This window comes from Arctopsyche grandis, chromosome 11 (assembly GCF_051622035.1).
Source record: "Arctopsyche grandis isolate Sample6627 chromosome 11, ASM5162203v2, whole genome shotgun sequence".
Classification (NCBI taxonomy): Eukaryota; Metazoa; Arthropoda; class Insecta; order Trichoptera; family Hydropsychidae; genus Arctopsyche; species Arctopsyche grandis.
In genome coordinates, this window is record NC_135365.1 from 1803408 (window position 1) to 1821728 (window position 18321).

Here is an 18321-nt window from a genome sequence, read left to right on the forward strand (position 1 = left end):
AGGACGTGTGGTGGCTCACTATACGACATGGTCGAGTTTGGTTACCTTCCTGCGAGTAGAGACCAACTCGGCTGGGTTCGGAGAGCGGCTACTCACTCTGCCTTCAGCTGTCATAAATAAAACACGTGCATTAACATGCCAGTCGTCTCATTCGTTCATCCCCCATAGACGTATTGGAAGAATTTATCAATATTGATCGAGATTCTCCTTGCCTTTGGCGAATTAAGGACAAGGACTACCACAATCGTGATAAAAGAGATGCGGCGTATAACAAATTACTAAATAAATAAAAATAAATAGCGCATTCTGCTAACAAAGATGTCGTGATTAAAAAACTGAATAATTTACGAAGCAACGCCAGAAAGGAAGCGAAAAAAGTGAACGAATCTAAAAGTACTGGAAAGGGAGCAGAAGACGAATGCGACAGTTGCGCTTCGACCAGATAATACGTATTTTAAATCGACAAAATCGAGGTTTCGTATTCTCCAGTTTTCTCCTCCGAAACTGGACCAATTTTTAAAAAAATTCATCATCGGTATGAGAAAGATATTTTCTATGTTTGTGTGCTCGTATTTTTTTAAAAATCAACCGTTAAATAAGCACGCTGGACTCTTTTCGTGGGTGTAAAAAAGAGGCGATTTTATAGATGTTTTATAGGCGATTTTATAGATGGCTCCTAGCTCCTATAAAAAATAACTAATCAAAAAAATAAAACCACAGAAACATGTCTATGGTGGATATCCATAGCATATTAAAAAATAATTTCTCTAGTGCCATAATTGAGGAAGGGAAAAGTGTAATACGTTTGTATGGACAAGGCGCTGGTGTCCAGCTCTCTTAAGGCACGACGAATGTGATGGGTGGGAAGGAAGTAAAGTAGCAACAGGCCAACATGGCCGAGTTGGTTCCAAATCGTAGGATGGTGACCGAAACTCGACCATGTCGTATAGCCGCCACAACGCATTCATACATACATATATTATATTATATCGAATATTACGACCGGGACCTTTCTGAAACTGGGCCCCGATTATTTGCATATTCTTAGCCCCCTCTCGTCAGCCGTGGTTGCCACTGTCTTCAGCTATTGAGGAATTGCATATGCGAGGAATTACCTATGTAGTTTGATAAGAGTTGTTAGTGAGGAGTTGCCCAGTTACCTGAATGTTGGTGTAGGAATCTCGTCGTCGTCATCGTCATCGAAACCTTCGAGAATATTCCGCAACAACAAACTACATTCCCGAAACCCAGATGACATGCACCTGCAGTCGTTATATTAAACTCAGGCGGAACGCCCCTACCAGTCGAGTGGAACCAAACCGGTCGAAACACGCCGCCACCATTAAAATACATCGAGCGGAGAGGCGCCAAGCATTCCAGAAAATTCGACGCCTCGACGAAAACAAAATTCCTCTCGTACGCGTCAATAACCACTTCCATCAAGCATTCCAGAAAATTCGACGCCTCGACGAAAACAAAATTCCTCTCGTACGCGTCAATAACCACTTCCACCAAGCATTCCAGAAACACTATAAAAGGAGGTACAACCCAAACAACGCCAGTCGACCCAGAGCAGCAAGCGTCGACACACAGCAGCAGACCAGTCAACATACAGCTCCTGACCAGCCACCACTACACTACGCGGACTTGGAAGATCAACCAGCCGGACGAGCCAGCAACACACTGCCGTATCCAGAGACCTTCCGTACATAGCTGAATGCCGAGCCAGCGACACTCTACCATATCCAGAGACCGCTGAACGACAAACTTTTGCCAACAATTAATCATACTTGTGTATACGTGTTACTACCAAATAAATACCATATTGAACATAGCTGTATTTAATATCGAACACAGACGAACCTGTCTATAATACATGGCGGACTGGTGGTGAAGAAGACCTTCACAACAAGACTAGATCCCCATATTGGTATAAGTAGTACCAAATTTAGACATGAAATGTCACTAAAGAATAGCGAGGCAAAGCCTAGTCGATCCGGTTGCTTTCAGAGTTAAATGCAGGGATGATGGAGTGCAGGCTTTGTCTTGGATCAACTCCGGCCGAGTCTTCCGTCTCGATCCTCATCCAGAGCTGGAGCAATGCATTCGGACCTGCTGTCAAATTCAGGTCGGTTGCTGGTTACAGGTTTCAATTATTGTGGACCCAATTGGTTAACTCTTCTCTAATCCTACTTTTTCATCTGCAGGTTAATAGAGGTGACGGGTTGCCGGACACGGTGTGTCGTTCGTGTAAAACCTATTTGGAATTGTTAATCAGCTTTCGAAAGGCTTCGAAGCAACGAAACGTCTCAATTGAGGTTAGGTGATTGCTTGAAGATCAAAACTGAAGAGGTTTTGTTGGAAGATGTAATATGGGACGATGAGCCTTCATTACCGACAATTCAACGAAAGAATAGTGAAATTTGTTTAAAGCCATTTCCCAGTGAATCTGAACTTGTTTCACACAAAAGATCACATCCTGGAGAAAAGCTGTTCAAATGTGACATTTGTTTAAAATCATTTATTCAGAAATCTAAACTGTTGATACATTCAAGATCTCACACTGGAGAAAAGCCTTATAAATGTGAAATTTGTTTAAAATCGTTTTCTCGTAAATCTTGCGTCGTGGCCCATAAAAAATTGCATACAGGGATAAAACCACACAAATGTGATATTTGTCTAAAATCATTTAATCAAAAAAATGAACTTGTGTTACATATAAGATCTCACACGGGGGATAAGCCTTACAAGTGTATAATTTGTTTAAAATCATTTACTCGAAAATGTGAACTCGATATACATCATAAATTTCATACTGGGATAAAACCACACAAATGTGACATCTGTTTAAAATCATTTTCTCAAAAACACCTCCTCGTGATACATATGAGAACTCACACGGGTGAAAAGCCTTATAAGTGTGAAATTTGTTTAAAATCATTTACTAACAAATATCGCCTCAAGACACATAAAAAAGTGCATACTCGAATAAAACCACACAAATGTGACATTTGTTTAAAATCATTTACTCGCAAATATTACCTCGAGACACATAAATTATTGCATGTTGAGATAAAACAAATTATCGTTCATCAACAAATATCGCCTTGAGCAACATAAAAAAACTCATGAAATGTAATATATCATTATTTGTGTCCAAAATTTAATACCGATGTCTTTCCTTTGCTGGGGCTTGCTATCAAAAATTCACAAATATTCTTGCAGGGTGGCTCTGATAGTTCATTCATAATAAGTGAGACATCGGAGGAGACTCTTGACCGAATCCTTAACCCCTCATTCTGGTGGTTTTCTTCTCAATGCAAACGCTTATATTATACTTCCTAGAAACTATTGTTGAGGATATATGGGTGGAAGTTGTTACTAGGCGTTGCCACTTTCTGTGTTGTTTATTTTGCACTTGATTTATATTATATAAGTATTAATCTGCTTTTTGAAAACCTCATGAACAATTCCCCCTCTCTATAAATATAATTATTATGACAGACCTCAAACCCAATATTAAAGCTGATATTGAATTACTTATTTATTTTTTTTAACCTATGTAAATCAGATCAACACAATGTCTAACAATTTTTGTCAAATCCTTGATTACATTTTGGTGGATCATCATATTGATGCTATTCCAATCACTAATGTAGTTGAGCTGGCTCGATCTGACCCCTATCATCCCCCGTTAAACTTTGATATTGTTCGTGATGATAATTTTTCCTCCTGTATATGAATTCTCACCAGCTGTTTTATGAAAGTGGTAAGTGGGTGGATTTTTAATGATCTCACCAATGTATTGCTATCTGCTGATTGGAGTGCACTTTACATTTATGATCAGGTAGATGATACACTTCAAGCCGTCTACCATATCTTCTACTTTATGATTGTTCTGACTCTATTTTCTTAATGGAGTATTGATCTGTCGCAATGAGTCATCTATTAGAAAGCACTCACGTTGGTACAGCTCTGAAACTATTATATATTATTAAACTATTATAATGGTAGAGGGTTGTCCTCAACCCTTAACTTGTGCAATGATGTTTCTGACGCCCCCCTCGCATGAAATTTCTTCTCATTGCAATTTATTTAATTAATTTTACGAGAAATGATAATTGTAAATTAAATACCTGCATATGTACATAAAATGTTAAATTTTAAACTGGTTCTTTATATCGAGTCCTTATTGTGATTTATCAATAAAATTGATTATTTAAAAAAAATGTCTTCTTTTTATTTTCATTTCACAGCTAACAATTTTTACATATCGGTGAAGCGACAGAAATCTTGCTACCGAAAATCTGTGTTTTCAGAAAACTTTTTTCGAAAACACAGATTTTTTCAAAACGATTTTTTCGAAAATCAAGAACTTTGAAGGTGGGCAAGCTTTTATACCACAGATAGAGTTCTGGAGGTATTATTTTATTCCGACACATGGTCGTCAAATCTTTTTTTCCTTTGAAATGGTAGTGTGGCCGCTTTTTAAAAACTTGTCTTCAATCACATCTAAATTGTTTGATTGAATCAAGTTTAATAATACGGCAGCTTCATGAATATTCTAACCACCCCAAGTATCGGAATATAATATAAAATGTTTGGCGGCGACACGGACTTCATTTTTATATGTATATGTTATACAGTGAAATTGTTATGTAAAATTACACAGTGAATTGACTCGGGTAGTGAGTATGGATGTAAATGTAACATAAGAATATAATTACAAAATCACTTCTCAATGTTAGTGAAGCAAATGATTCATATTTGAACACGCTCTCGCCACAACCAAGTTTGCTTATCATCACAGATCTTCTCCATATTCTTGATAACCGACAACCCGAATCTGCTCTTACTACGACATAGCTCGTTTATCATCATCGCTAACATCTACGTATGTATATCAAGGCCTGGGCAAACTTTTTGGGTGAAGGGTGACATTAGAAATTCAAAATGAGCGGCGGGCCGAAAAATAATATCAGATAACAATTAGATCGAAATTAAAATTAAATTGTCAATAATTTAAGTCTTTATTAAGTATCATCAGTTAATAGGTATATTCCTTTAAGATATAATATTGTTGCGTGGAAGTGAAGAGGAGGGCTTCCAGCTCTCGTCGGCGCTCCAGGTCGGAATGGTTTCCAGGCCGAGAGCGCCCCATATTTATACCCATTTGGGCTCAACAGCTATTGGTCGATGGGTCAGGCGATCCCATTGGCCGTTGCATACGGCTCATTTATTCGTAGAGGCCATTTTGGCGGAAACGAGAGTTCAGGTGATCTGCGCTAGTAAACCATCGGTCCACGAGCGCCACTCACCTAATCTCTACGTTACAATATAAATATAACCAGTGGCGGACTGGCCATACAAGCGAACATGCCCGATGGCATGTGGGCCCCACTATTTGTTAGAAAATATGGGCCCTCAGTAAAATTAAATAAATTTTAACTATTTCACGTGTGTAAAAATTTATAGGATATTGCACTTTAGGTATTTCAACAAAAGAAATTTCTTACGATATTCACAAACAACTAATACCTGCTTTAACAACCCAAGGATCGGTTAACTTTTTTTATTAGACTCGAAATGTAAGTTTCAACATTTGCGTGGGCCCTTTTGCCGGGCCCATTTCCAACCTCAATATTATGTATATACCAATACCTACATATGTAACAACTTCCTACTGAAATAAAAATGGGAATAAACAAATTTCCGTGAATAATATAAACTGAATTGCTTAGAACAATTTTGATAGGACGATTCATCATCAACCAGCGATTTAAATTTACTTCATACTTTCAAAATAACATTTGATTATACTTCGACGATATAGTAAGATTTAAGTATACAAATTTAAACAGTTTCAGAATATAAAATCTATTCCTAATCTAGACACATCCATGTACATATATAGAAATATAGGATAGGTAAAGTGAAAAGACTGTCGGTATAAATGAAGTTAATTGATAGTTTTTTAGTGACTCGGTTTGATGGTCGATTTTTGCTGACCATGTGAAGATTTTTGGAAAAAAATTTTTGCCTGCGGCGCTTTTTTCGCTTTTGGTATAATATTTTTTCAAAAATAACTCGATTTTTTTCATTTTTTTATAACTCAATAAGGTGTATACAAAGAATATTATCCATTTTTATTCCGATATAAAAAAGATTTTTTGGAAAAAAATTAAAAGTAAAAGCCACTTTTATGCCGCATTCTTTCTGATGCATTCTATTTACCTAGGACAAGGGTTAAAACGAAATATACAATGTGATTTATGGATCTATTTTGCTTTTGCCATTTTTCTTGTACCTAAATTTGTTAATTCCCATTTTTGAAAATTTTATTTATTTTTTACCCTTGATTTTTAGCGTGATGGAAAGAAGAAAATATTCTTATATGGGGGGAGGGACAAATTTTGTTTTACCCTGGGTGGTCCCCCATTAAATCCTGGCGTGCACTGATTTCAATCCCAGTCCGCCACTGAATATAACCACGGAAGTTTATCAAGAAGTTTAGGTACCCCTGGCCTACACCAATTTTTCAATATTATTGAAGGGTCAACGAACATCCTATGTACCTGCGGAGCGTTGAAAATGTGCATCACGATACGTTTGTGCTTTATAATTTTTTATTTCTTTTATGGGGGTTGGGCGAATGAGACGACTGGCATGTTGATGCACTTGTGTTTATTATGGCAGTCGAAGAGGAAGTCGTGTAGCAACTTTTGAATGTGGCCGAGCTCGTCCCAACTCGCAGGATGATAACCGAAACTCGACCACGTCGTAAAGCCGCTACAGTTTGTATTTTGGCGGCTCGCTTATACGACATGGTCGAGTTTGGTTGCCTTCCTGCGAGTGGGGACCAACTCGGCTGGGTTCGGAGAGCCGCTACTCACTCTGCCTTCAGCTGTCATAAATAAAACACGTGCATTCAACATGCCAGTCGTCTCATTCGTTCATCCCCCATAGTATTAATTTTATTTTTTCTTTATGCCAATTATTGCTGCCCCTCAAATCCGCCGCCCCTGGGCAAATGCCCAGTTTGCTACCCCCTAGATCTGAGCCCGGTTATAGTCAAGGTGAGATCCTCGACCTCGATTCGGGGTAGTACAAGTTGTGCTATATTCTTACTAATGAATTTTGCCTATTAATTTCATTTGTTATGTGACTTTTAATATTTTTTTTTATTGAATAATTTAATATGCCATAATCCATGCGATGATATTTCATCAGGTTTATCACAAGTTTTATAAAAAAATTGATATAATTAGTATAAAATTTATACAATAGATGTCACTAAAAATAATGACATGCCAGTTGATGCATGTAATTGGGGAGAGTCTGTCGCTGGCTTGAGTTGAATACAGAAACGATGGAGTGTAGGCTTTGTCTTGGATTAGCTCCGGCCGAGACTTCCGTCTCCATCTTCGGCGATCCTCATCCAGAGCGTCTGGAGCAACGCATACGGACCTGCTGTCAAATTTATGTTAGTTGCTGGTTACAGGTTACAATATTGTTGTGGACCCAATTGGTTAATTCTTCTCTTAATCCTACTTTTTCACCTGCAGGTTAAAAGAGGCGACGGGTTGCCGGACACGGTGTGTCTTTCGTGTAAGACCAATTTGGAATCGTTAATCAGCTTTCGAAAGGCTTGTATTCGAAGCAACGAAACGTCTCAACTGAGGTTGAATGATTGCTTGAAGATCAAGACTGAAGAAATTTTGTTGGAAGATGTAATATGGGACGACAAGCCTTCATTACCGACAATTCACCAAAAGAATTGTGAAATTAGTTCAAAGACATTTCCCAGTGAATCTAAACTTGTTTTACAAAAAAGATCACATACTGGAGAAAAGCCGTTCAAATGTGACATTTGTTTCAAATCATTTATTCGAAAATATAGACTTCTGATACATTTAAGATCCCACACGGGGGAAAAGCCTTACACGTGTAACATTTGTTTAAAATCGTTTTCAAAAAATTCTGGCCTGTGGGCACATAAAAAATCGCATACTGGGATAAAACCATACAAATGTGACATCTGTCTAAAACCATTTTCTCAAAAACATCATCTTGTGCCACATTTGAGATCTCACACGGGGGAAAAGCCTTACAAGTGTCAAATTTGTTTAAAATCATTTACTCGAAAATGTGAACTCGATATACATCATAAATTTCATACTGGGATAAAACCACACAAATGTGACATCTGTTTAAAATCATTTTCTCAAAAACACCACCTCGTGATGCATATGAGAACTCACACGGGGGAAAAGCCTTATAAGTGTGAAATTTGTTTAAAATCATTTACTCACAAATATCGCCTCAAGACACATAAAAAAGTGCATACTCGAATAAAACCACACAAATGTGACATTTGTTTAAAATCATTTACTAGCAAATATTACCTCGAGACACATAAATTATTGCATGTTGAGATAAAACCATACAAATGTGACATTTGTTTAAAATCATTTTCTCATCAATCTAGTCTCTCGTTTCATAAAAAAATACATACTGGCATCACACCACACAAATGTAACGTGTGTTTAACATCGTTCATCAACAAATATCGCCTTGTACAACATAAAAAAACTCATGAAATGTAATATATCATTATTTGTGTCCAAAATTTAATACCGATGTCTTTCCTTTGCTGGGGCTTGCTATCAAAAATTCACAAATATGCTTGCAGGGTGGCTCTGATAGTTCATTCATAATAAGTGAGACATCGGAGGAGACTCTTGACCGAATCCTTAACCCCTCATTCTGGTGGTTTTCTTCTCAATGCAAACGCTTATACTATACTTCCTAGAAACTATTGTTGAGGATATATGGGTGGAAGTTGTTACTAGGCGTTGCCACTTTCTGTGTTGTTTATTTTGCACTTGATTTATATTATATAAGTATTAATCTGCTTTTTGAAAACCTCATGAACAATTCCCCCTCTCTATAAATATAATTATTATGACAGACTTCAAACCCAATATTAAAGCTGATATTGAATTACTTATTTATTTTTTTTAACCTATGTAAATCAGATCAACACAATGTCTAACAATTTTTGTCAAATCCTTGATTACATTTTGGTGGATCATCATATTGATGCTATTCCAATCACTAATGTAGTTGAGCTGGCTCGATCTGACCCCTATCATCCCCCGTTAAACTTTGATATTGTTCGTGATGATAATTTTTCCTCCTGTATATGAATTCTCACCAGCTGTTTTATGAAAGTGGTAAGTGAGTGGATTTTTAATGATCTCACCAATGTATTGCTATCTGCTGATTGGAGTGCACTTTACATTTATGATCAGGTAGATGATACACTTCAGGCCGTCTACCATATCTTCCACTTTATGATTGTTCTGACTCTATTTTCTTAATAGAGTATTGATCTGTCGCAATGAGTCATCTATTAGAAAGCACCCACGTTGGTACAGCTCTGAAACTATTATAATGGTAGAGGGTTGTCCTCAACCCTTAACTTGTGCAATGATGTTCCTGACGCCCCCCTCGCTTGAAATTTCTTCTCATTGCAATTTATTTGATTAATTTTACGAGAAATGATAATTGTAAATTAAATACTTGCATATGTACATAAAATGTTAAATTTTAAACTGGTTCGTTATATCGAGTCCTTATTGTGATTTATCAATAAAATTGATTGTTTAAAAAAAATGTCTTCTTTTTATTTTCATTTCACAGCTAACAACTTTTACACATCGGTGAAGCGACAGAAATCTTGCTACCGAAAATCCGTGTTTTCAGAAAACCAATTTTTTCGAAAATCATGAACTTTGAAGTTGGGCAAGCTTTTATACCACAGATAGAGTTCTGGAGGTATTATTTTATTCCGACAAATGGTAGTCAAATCTTTTTTTCCTTTGAAATGGCAGTGTGGCCGCTTTCTAAAAACTTGTCTTCAATCACATCTAAATTGTTTGATTGAACCAAGTTTAATAGATAACCAAGAATAACGTGGATATTCTGACCGCCCCAAGTATCGGAATATGATATAAAATGTTTGGCGGTGATAGGGACTTCATCCTTTATATGTATATGTTATACAGTGAATTGACTCGGGTAGTACGTATGGATGTAACAATATAAGTACTGCTGCGTAGGGGTGGGTGGGGGATCCAAGTAAAAGGCCAAAGTCGTTTCACAGCATTTATTGATGATTAAGGAGATACACGCACTGGCAGTGCTCAGTCCAGAATGACCTGATATCGCCTAAGTACCGCCTTATAAGGGGTAGATCTCTCAGGACATCTTCGACGTCTAATCTGTTGACCTATTGTATAGTCACGTATTCGGATATGTATTCCCACGACATTCGGTCCCACGGTATATGGGTCACTACTGAGAACTCCACGGGACCGAGTATCGCTATCGCCGCTAAATGCGACAGCACTTAGTTTGCAGATAATCCTCGAAACCAATTATCACGGTCGCACGGTCTCTGGGATGCTACCTTGCCTAATCCGATTGCAACTACTCGGCGTATCTTTTTAGTATACGTAACAGTACCAAATCAAATGAGTCGTATCTGAAGTCCCACTCTCGCAACAATCAAGTTTGCATCATTGACCTTCTCCATATTATTGATAACCAACAACCCTAATCTGCTGTTACTACGAAATAGCTTGTTTATCATCATTACTACCCTCTATGTATATTATGGACAACCTGCGACCCAGCAGTTCTACTGACAATGCAGACCGAGATACATTCAAGATTTTTATATAAAAGCGTAGGCAAAGAGTCGGTAAGCCGATATTAGAAATTGCAAATAAATAAAAAACTTTATTTTCATAGTACGATGGGGGATGAACGAATGAGATGACTGCCATGTTGATGCACGTGTTTTATTTATGACAGCTGAAGGCAGAGTGAGGTAGCTACTCTGAACACACGTCGAGTTGGTCCCCACTCGCAGGAAGGTGACCAAACTCGACCATGTCGTATAGCGAGCCACCACAGTACGTAATATTAATTATTAAATCGTAAATCAATCTATAACATAATCTTAAGTTGGTATTTGAATTTCACTCTCATTCAACTTGACTAAAATATAATTTTGTGGCGGCTCGCTATATGACATGGTCGAGTTCGGTCACCTTCCTTTCGAGTTGGGACCAACTCGCCCTTGTTTCAGAGTTGCTACTCACTCCGCCTTCGGCTTCCATAATAAAAGCACATGCATCAACATGCCAGTCGTCTCATTCAACGAGAACTCGAGTGTCGTATATTCCGTATTCGCGATTTTTGTGGCAACGATTGTCGGGCCCGCGATCGCAATTTGCGCAATAATCCGTTCACCAAATTAAACATTTTAAAATAAAATTACAACAAAACGAACAGGACTATTTTTTTATATTATTAATGTCCCACATTGACAACTTCGCAATAAATATCGTATTATAAAAAGAACCACTGCATTTAAAACACAATTCAAATTTCGTGGTTTTTATTTATCATTTATTTTAATTCTTATTAATGTTTGTTTCAAATTAATTTTTCTTTATCTAAAACCATTAAAGGTCTGTTCATACATATCCAGCACGACCCGAATCCTGCAAGTACGGACAGTATTCTTTAGTACATTAAGCCAGCAGTTTGGCTTAATGGTAGCGTATATATTTAGTACCACTGAGATCAAAGGTTCGAGTCCTCGCCAAATCTGCTGGTTAGATTTGGGGGTTTTGTGACTCCAAATTGATCGTTTCTCTATCAGAGTTTGCCAATTTTATCTGATCATTGCTGAAACGGTTCCTGAAAATTGGTATTAGATCTATTCCTGTTGTCACAAAAATCTGCCTGTGTATAATTTGTAAAAAGTATGCACAGTAATCTGAAATCTACAGATATCTCTATAGACAACTCTATAATTTCGTATTTATTATATGTATAAAAATTGTACAAAAAAAAAACTAAAAATAACCCATAGATGTCTCTATGATTATTATTTCTGATTAATTATTATATGCTATATATTCTGATTGTATATGTATTACTGTATTTCTGATTGTTTATGTATTCTGTATTTCGTTAACGTACACCCGTCGCATTGGAGCAATCTGTAATGACGAGTGTATATTGATTTCTAACAATAATAAATAAAAAAAAAAAAAATATATATGGACGCGCATGAATGCGTAAATTCGCAAGCGCGAATTGAGTATGAATACGTCCATATAATGTACCAAAGAATACTATCCGCACCTGCAGGATACGGGTCTTGCTGGATAGGTATGAACAGACCTTAATCTGTCTAGACCAGTAACCTATTATATTATGAACAACTTAACTATTAATAATAATTACAGATAGAAAAACTTAAGTTGAATTTTTCATTAATTTAGCGTTAGTATGGTCTGTTATTACATAATCAAAATTTATATTACTTGTTAATTTTTAGTTTACTAAAACTCCTTTCTGTCGAAGCCACTGTCGCAGGCATTGTAATAAATGTATGTATCGCTAATTCGATATTGGGATAGGTTAAATGAAAATCTTATCTATTAATTGTATATTATGTACCCCTCTCGTCAGCCCTGGTTGCCACTGTCTTTTGAGGAATTGCATATGCGAGGAATTATTATTTTGAATTTTGAGGAATTATTATTTAGATTACTATTTTGAGCAGTTGCCCTGTTACTTGAATGTTGGTATAACTAGTACGAAATTTAGACAGAAGATGTCACTAAGAAATAGCAAGGCGTAGCCCAGTTGATCTGGTTGCTGTCAGACTTAAATACGGGGACGATGGAGTGCAGGCTTTGTCTTGGATCAGCTCCGGTTGAGTCTTCCGTCTCGATCTTCGGTGATCCTCATCCAGAGGGTCTGGAGCAACGCATTCAAACCTGCTGTCAAATTCAGGTCGGTTGCTGGTTACAGGTTACAATTATTGTGGACTCTATTGGTTATCTCTTCTCACCGTTTAATCTTACTTTTTCATCTGCAGGTTGAAAGAGGCGACGGTTTACCGGACACGGTTTGTCTTTCGTGTAAGACCAATCTGGAATTGTTGATCAGCTTTCGAGAGGCTTGTTTTCGAAGGAACGAAACGGCTCAGCTGAGGTTAGGTGATAGTTTGAAGATCAAGACTGAAGAAATTTTGTTGGAAGATGTAGTATGGGACAATGAGCCTTCTTTACCGACAATTCACCAAAAGAATAGTGAAATTTTTTCAAAGCCATTTCCCAGTGAATCTGAACTTGTTTTACACAAAAGATCACATTCCGGGAAGAAGCTTTTCAAATGTGACGTTTGTTTAAAATCATTTCTTCAAAAATATAAACTGGTGATACATTTAAGATCTCACACGGGGGAGAAACCTTACAAGTGTGAAATTTGTTTAAAATCTTTTTTTCGTAATTCCGACCTGAAGGCACATCAAAAATTGCATACTGGGATAAAACCACACAAATGTGATATTTGTTCAAGATCATTTATTCAAAAAAATAGACTTGTGTTACATTTAAGATCTCACACGGGGGAAAAGCCTTTCGTGTGTGAATTTTGTTCAAAATCATTTGCTCAAAAATCTAGCCTTGAGACACATAAAAAAATGCACACTGGAATGAAACCACACAAATGTGACATTTGTTCGAAATCATTTGTTCATAAAAATAGACTTGTGTTACATTTAAGATCACACACGGGGGAAAAGCCTTACAAGTGTGAAATTTGTTCAAAATCATATATTCAAAAATCTAACCTCGTTGCACATGAAAAATTGCATACCGGGATAAAACCACACAAATGCGACATTTGTTTGAAATCATTTATTCATAAATATGATCTCGTGTCACATTCAAGATCTCACATGGGAGAAAAGCCTTACGAGTGTGAAATTTGTTTAAAATCTTTTCCTCGTAAATGTGACCTCGGGGCACATAAAAAACTGCATACTGGGATAAAACCATATAAGTGTGACATTTGTTTAAAATCATTTATTCAAAAATACGACCTTGTGATACATTTACGATGTCACACCGGGGAAAAGCCTTACAAGTGTGAAATTTGTTTAAAATCGTTTGCTCTTAAATTTAAACTCGGGGCACATACGAAAATGCATACTGGGATAAAATCACACAAATGTGAAATTTGTCTCAAATCATTTAGTCAAAAATCTAACTTGGAGTCACATAAAAATAAGCATACTGGGATAAAACCATACGAATGTGAAATTTGTTTGAAATCATTTTATGGTAAATCTCACCTCTGGGAACATAAAAAATTGCATACTGGGATAAAACCGCACAAATGCGACATGTGTTCAAAATCTTTCATCTACAAATATATACTCATCCGTCATAAAAAAACTCATAAAATAGAATAATAACAACCTCATTATAATGTTAGTAATTTTAAATTTTAGCCGAATACGTGCAATAATGTTTTTGCCACCCCCCCCCCCCTTACATGTCATTTCTTCTTATTGCAGTTTATTTAAATAATTTGAAGAGAAATTATAATTGATTATTGAATACACAGAACTATTGTTTGGGTATCGTATTTTATTTATTTTAAATGTAATAATTTTTATGAATTGGTTTTAATTGAGATAATTTTATTCAACATACTTATGTATTTAAAATGTTATATACTGTGTCCTTATTATGATTTATCAATAAAATTAAATATTTTTAAAAAATATGTCTTCTTTTTATTTTCCAGTTGGCAAGTTTTACATTTTTTACATTTAAAAATTTGGAGGTTTTATTTTATTCTGATTTTACACTGATCATGTTTTCATGAAGAAGGCAATAAAAAGCACGGAGGCGTTTTGATGTGCATCCAATGTTAAAAAATAGAAAAACCGAAGGAGAGTTTTGGACACTGTATAAGGAGCTTGTGGATGATGGACAATTTTTTTTTAAATATTTGCGCCAAAACCATGTCGAAAGATTGAACAGCTGTCAATTGGTCCAAAACAGCAAAGCGGCAGACTCATGGCACGTAATTCGCGTGTTAATAATATTATGGGGGATGAACGAATGAGACGACTGGCATGTGAATGCACGTGTTTTATTTATGACAGCTGAAGGCAGAGTGAGTAGCTAACTTCGAACACAATCGAGTTGGTCCCCACTCGCAGGAAGGTGACCAAACTCGACCATGTCGAATAGCGAGCCGCCACAATATTTCCACGATGGCCAAAAAAACGGATACGATACGTTGACGGATGTTGCTGTAAGGTATGAACATGAAATGTCGGGTACTGCTGTAAGCCTGCCATGGCGTAAACGTGACGGTTGATATGAATATACCCATACAAAATTTACCAAAGAATACTTTTCGTACGGCCGGATACCTGTTGAACAGACCTTAATAGTGGAATGAAGTGCATATGTACATTGTAATAATAGTGTCAAATTTATAAAATAGATGTCACTGGCTATTCCATAACCAGTTCCTAAATAGCAGCTATAGGTTGCAATATGGCAACTGGATATGGAAAATTCAAAAATATCGGGTGCAGATATCGGTAGTGTAGACGTAGGCATTAAGGAAATGTCAAGCCAGTTGATGCATATAATTAAAACAGAACATGCCCAATTTAAATAAATTTTCGAGATTGACCTAAAATTAGATCATCAACAATCACATACAGGTAATCCTCGACTTTTGTTTGTCGAAGATGTTTTGACTTACGTAGATACGCACTAAAATCGAAAAAAAAAATCAAAGAATTATTATTTTTACTTCCCCGTAATGCGCAGTTACTGAGAATATATCATGTGTTAGTATGGGTGACCGAGTGATGGTTTCAAGCCGACACGTTGTCGGTTTATCAAAGGAAATTTTTTTGTCTTCAATTGTTTCTCTCGTCGAAATAAATCAATTAATTAAATCATTTCAGAGGTAAATTTTATCGGATAATGTCTTCAATTGTTTCTCTCGTCGAAATAAATCAAATAATTAAATCCATCTCAGAGGTAAAATTTATCGGATAATGTGTGATTATTAATTTTATTTCGACGAAAGAAAAAAAACCCTTTGACAAATCACCGACATTTTTTTTGTTAAATATTTCATCGACGGCGAAACACATTAGTGTATCGTGACGACTTATAAGAAACAATAACAAGGTTTTTTTCGCTCGTAATTATAATATTTCTCTGGTTGTAATGCGCATCGTCGTAATTCAAAACATTATTGTAATTCAAAACATCAACGATGATCTAATTTTAGCTCAATCTCGCTCGTTAGCTTAATTTTGATATTTAATTTCAATTTTTTTATTTAATTTTTATTTCGATATTTTGTACGCTACTGGTTTTAAAAGTTGGCCCAAAATCGTCGTTGGTTTGGTGCGTACGGACCATTAAACGCTTGGTGCTCAACGTATGTCCGATAAAAACTTCTCTGTTTGTTTATATTACTCGCAAGATGGACAAGCATCGGTAAAAATTGCACAATACATTAAAAAACAAACAAACAACATGGGATACATTTTTTTATAAGTAAATTGATCCGATTGTATTCCGTGCGATGTAACGTATTTATAGAGACATACCGCGTAAAATTGACAACAATTATTTATTCGTAAGGGCCCCTCTATTCTTATTACATCTGTTCCGACCAAGTCTTCATGGTCAGCTTTCGTGGCGTTACGACCAAAGGAGCCGTTTTGGAGGGAGATCGGCGCCGAGCGCGCGTCCCCGCCTCCTATTCGTTTTCCGCGTCGGTCGAGTGAACATCTCTGTTCGCTACCGAGTTTGTTCCCACCACCGAGTCCCGATCAGCTCAGCCTGGATCGGCAGACGATACTGGAAGTACAGCTTCAGTATACGTCCGGTGAGAAGTGAGGAAATCCTGGTCTTTCTTCGTCGAAGTCAGATCACGTAGTCACGTGAGGAGTGAGGTTATCATAACCTCTCGAACACGTGCGCGCTAATTTCACGACGGACTCTCCCCCCCCCCCCTGCTTATTCTCTGTATTTATACATATATAAAATACAGTCACCATACAAACAGAATTACAACCTGTTATCATTATTATATAATTTCCCGCCTTTGTCCTGTATCACACTCCCTTACGCACACTGTACGAGAGAGAGAGAGAGAGATAGACATCAGCAGAGACCAGACCGCAGACGACGACCTGTAGATCCCTTGGAGGAGACCAGTCCCGCCCACGCTTACCACGAGCTTCTAAGAAACCGACTTCCGGGGTGCTCTCGAGTTGAACATCCCTGGAGTCTGTACATTTGGTCCTTCGAAAGAGCCGGATTTCTTCCAGAGCTGGTCTGTCAACGTCGTCTAATCTAGGTTGGTCGTAATTAGCATTTTTCTGTTGTTGTTGTGATTTTTGGTCGCCATTTTGTTTCTTTTCCCGTGTCCATTGTTTATTTTTGTCGTGTCCAAAATGGAAGCACTTCGGAATACGCGGAAAAGCATTCGCGCTCGGTTAACGAGAAATGCGAACCATTTGGAGGGGGATCTTAGTATTTCCATGCTCCAAATCAGACTCGAGATAATTAAACCTCTGTTGTCTGATTTCGAATCGGTCCAAGCTCAGATTGACGAGCTGGACGAAGCGGAGGCTCGGGCCTCCGAGTCCGTCATTGACGAGTTCGAGACGGAATACTTAATCGCCCTCGAACGATGTATGGAAATGCTCAGATTGCGGGAGCTGCAACTGAGCGCGTCGCCGGTAGGTGGCGCTGCCGTCACGATTTCCGCTGTATCGCAATCAAATTCGGCAATAAAATTGCCCCGTTTGGAGTTGCCCACCTTCGAAGGCAACGTCCAAAATTGGCCCCTTTTCTCACAACGCTTCTTGGTCGCTATGGCCGGCGAAACTTCTCAACTCGCCCGTTTCCAATACTTGTTGGCAGTCCTAAAAGGAGAACCCAATCGCGTAGTCAGTGGCTTAGAGTTATCTGATGATTCCTTCTCCCGCGCTTGGTCCATTCTGGAGCAGCGCTACAACAATAAAAAAATTGTTGTTCAGTCCCACATTCGCGCAATATTGGACGCGGAACAAATTGCGTCCAATAGTTACGCAAGTTTGCATCGCTGCATAGACGATTTTAACATGCACGTCCGTGCACTGGCCAACTTGGGCGTTCCGGTCGACACTTGGGACGACATTTTGGTCATGTGCATCACTAGGAAGCTCGATCGATACACGGTTCGACAATGGGAGCTTCAAGCGCCAAAACATGAGGAGTGCACATTCCACAAACTCATCGAATTTCTGACGCTTCAGTGCCAATCGATGGCAAATGCCGACTTCGTCTTAAAAGGCGAGTCGAATCCTCGACCAAGAACCATTACGAATCCGAAGGCAGCAGTTCTGCATGT

General features: G+C 37.6%; 3 protein-coding genes and 1 long non-coding RNA gene across 5 annotated transcripts in view; all 4 read left to right on the forward strand.

The window, feature by feature from the left end:
- LOC143919146 (uncharacterized) overlaps positions 1 to 18321 on the forward strand; it is a 1208594-nt gene that overhangs the window by 1116624 nt on the left and 73649 nt on the right. The window lies entirely within an intron of this gene.
- Positions 1951 to 4221, forward strand: LOC143919157 (uncharacterized). Its single transcript, XR_013261191.1, has 2 exons — positions 1951 to 2128; positions 2208 to 4221. It is a non-coding gene; the product is annotated as an uncharacterized LOC143919157 (long non-coding RNA).
- On the forward strand, positions 7290 to 9671 carry LOC143918880 (uncharacterized). 2 transcript variants are annotated; one of them, XR_013261159.1, is made up of 3 exons: positions 7336 to 7483; positions 7566 to 9236; positions 9315 to 9670. XR_013261159.1 is itself a non-coding variant. In XM_077440970.1 (2 exons), the coding sequence occupies exons 1-2, from the start codon at positions 7370 to 7372 to the stop codon at positions 8604 to 8606; spliced, it is 1155 nt and encodes a 384-aa protein (XP_077297096.1). In that variant the 5' UTR covers positions 7290 to 7369; the 3' UTR covers positions 8607 to 9671. The 2 variants fall into 2 exon arrangements, 1 of the variants encoding a protein (XP_077297096.1); XM_077440970.1 differs by having other exon boundaries at positions 7290 to 7483; positions 7566 to 9671.
- Positions 12680 to 14656, forward strand: LOC143918935 (uncharacterized). Its single transcript, XM_077441056.1, has 2 exons — positions 12680 to 12882; positions 12968 to 14656. The coding sequence occupies exons 1-2, from the start codon at positions 12769 to 12771 to the stop codon at positions 14345 to 14347; spliced, it is 1494 nt and encodes a 497-aa protein (XP_077297182.1). The 5' UTR covers positions 12680 to 12768; the 3' UTR covers positions 14348 to 14656.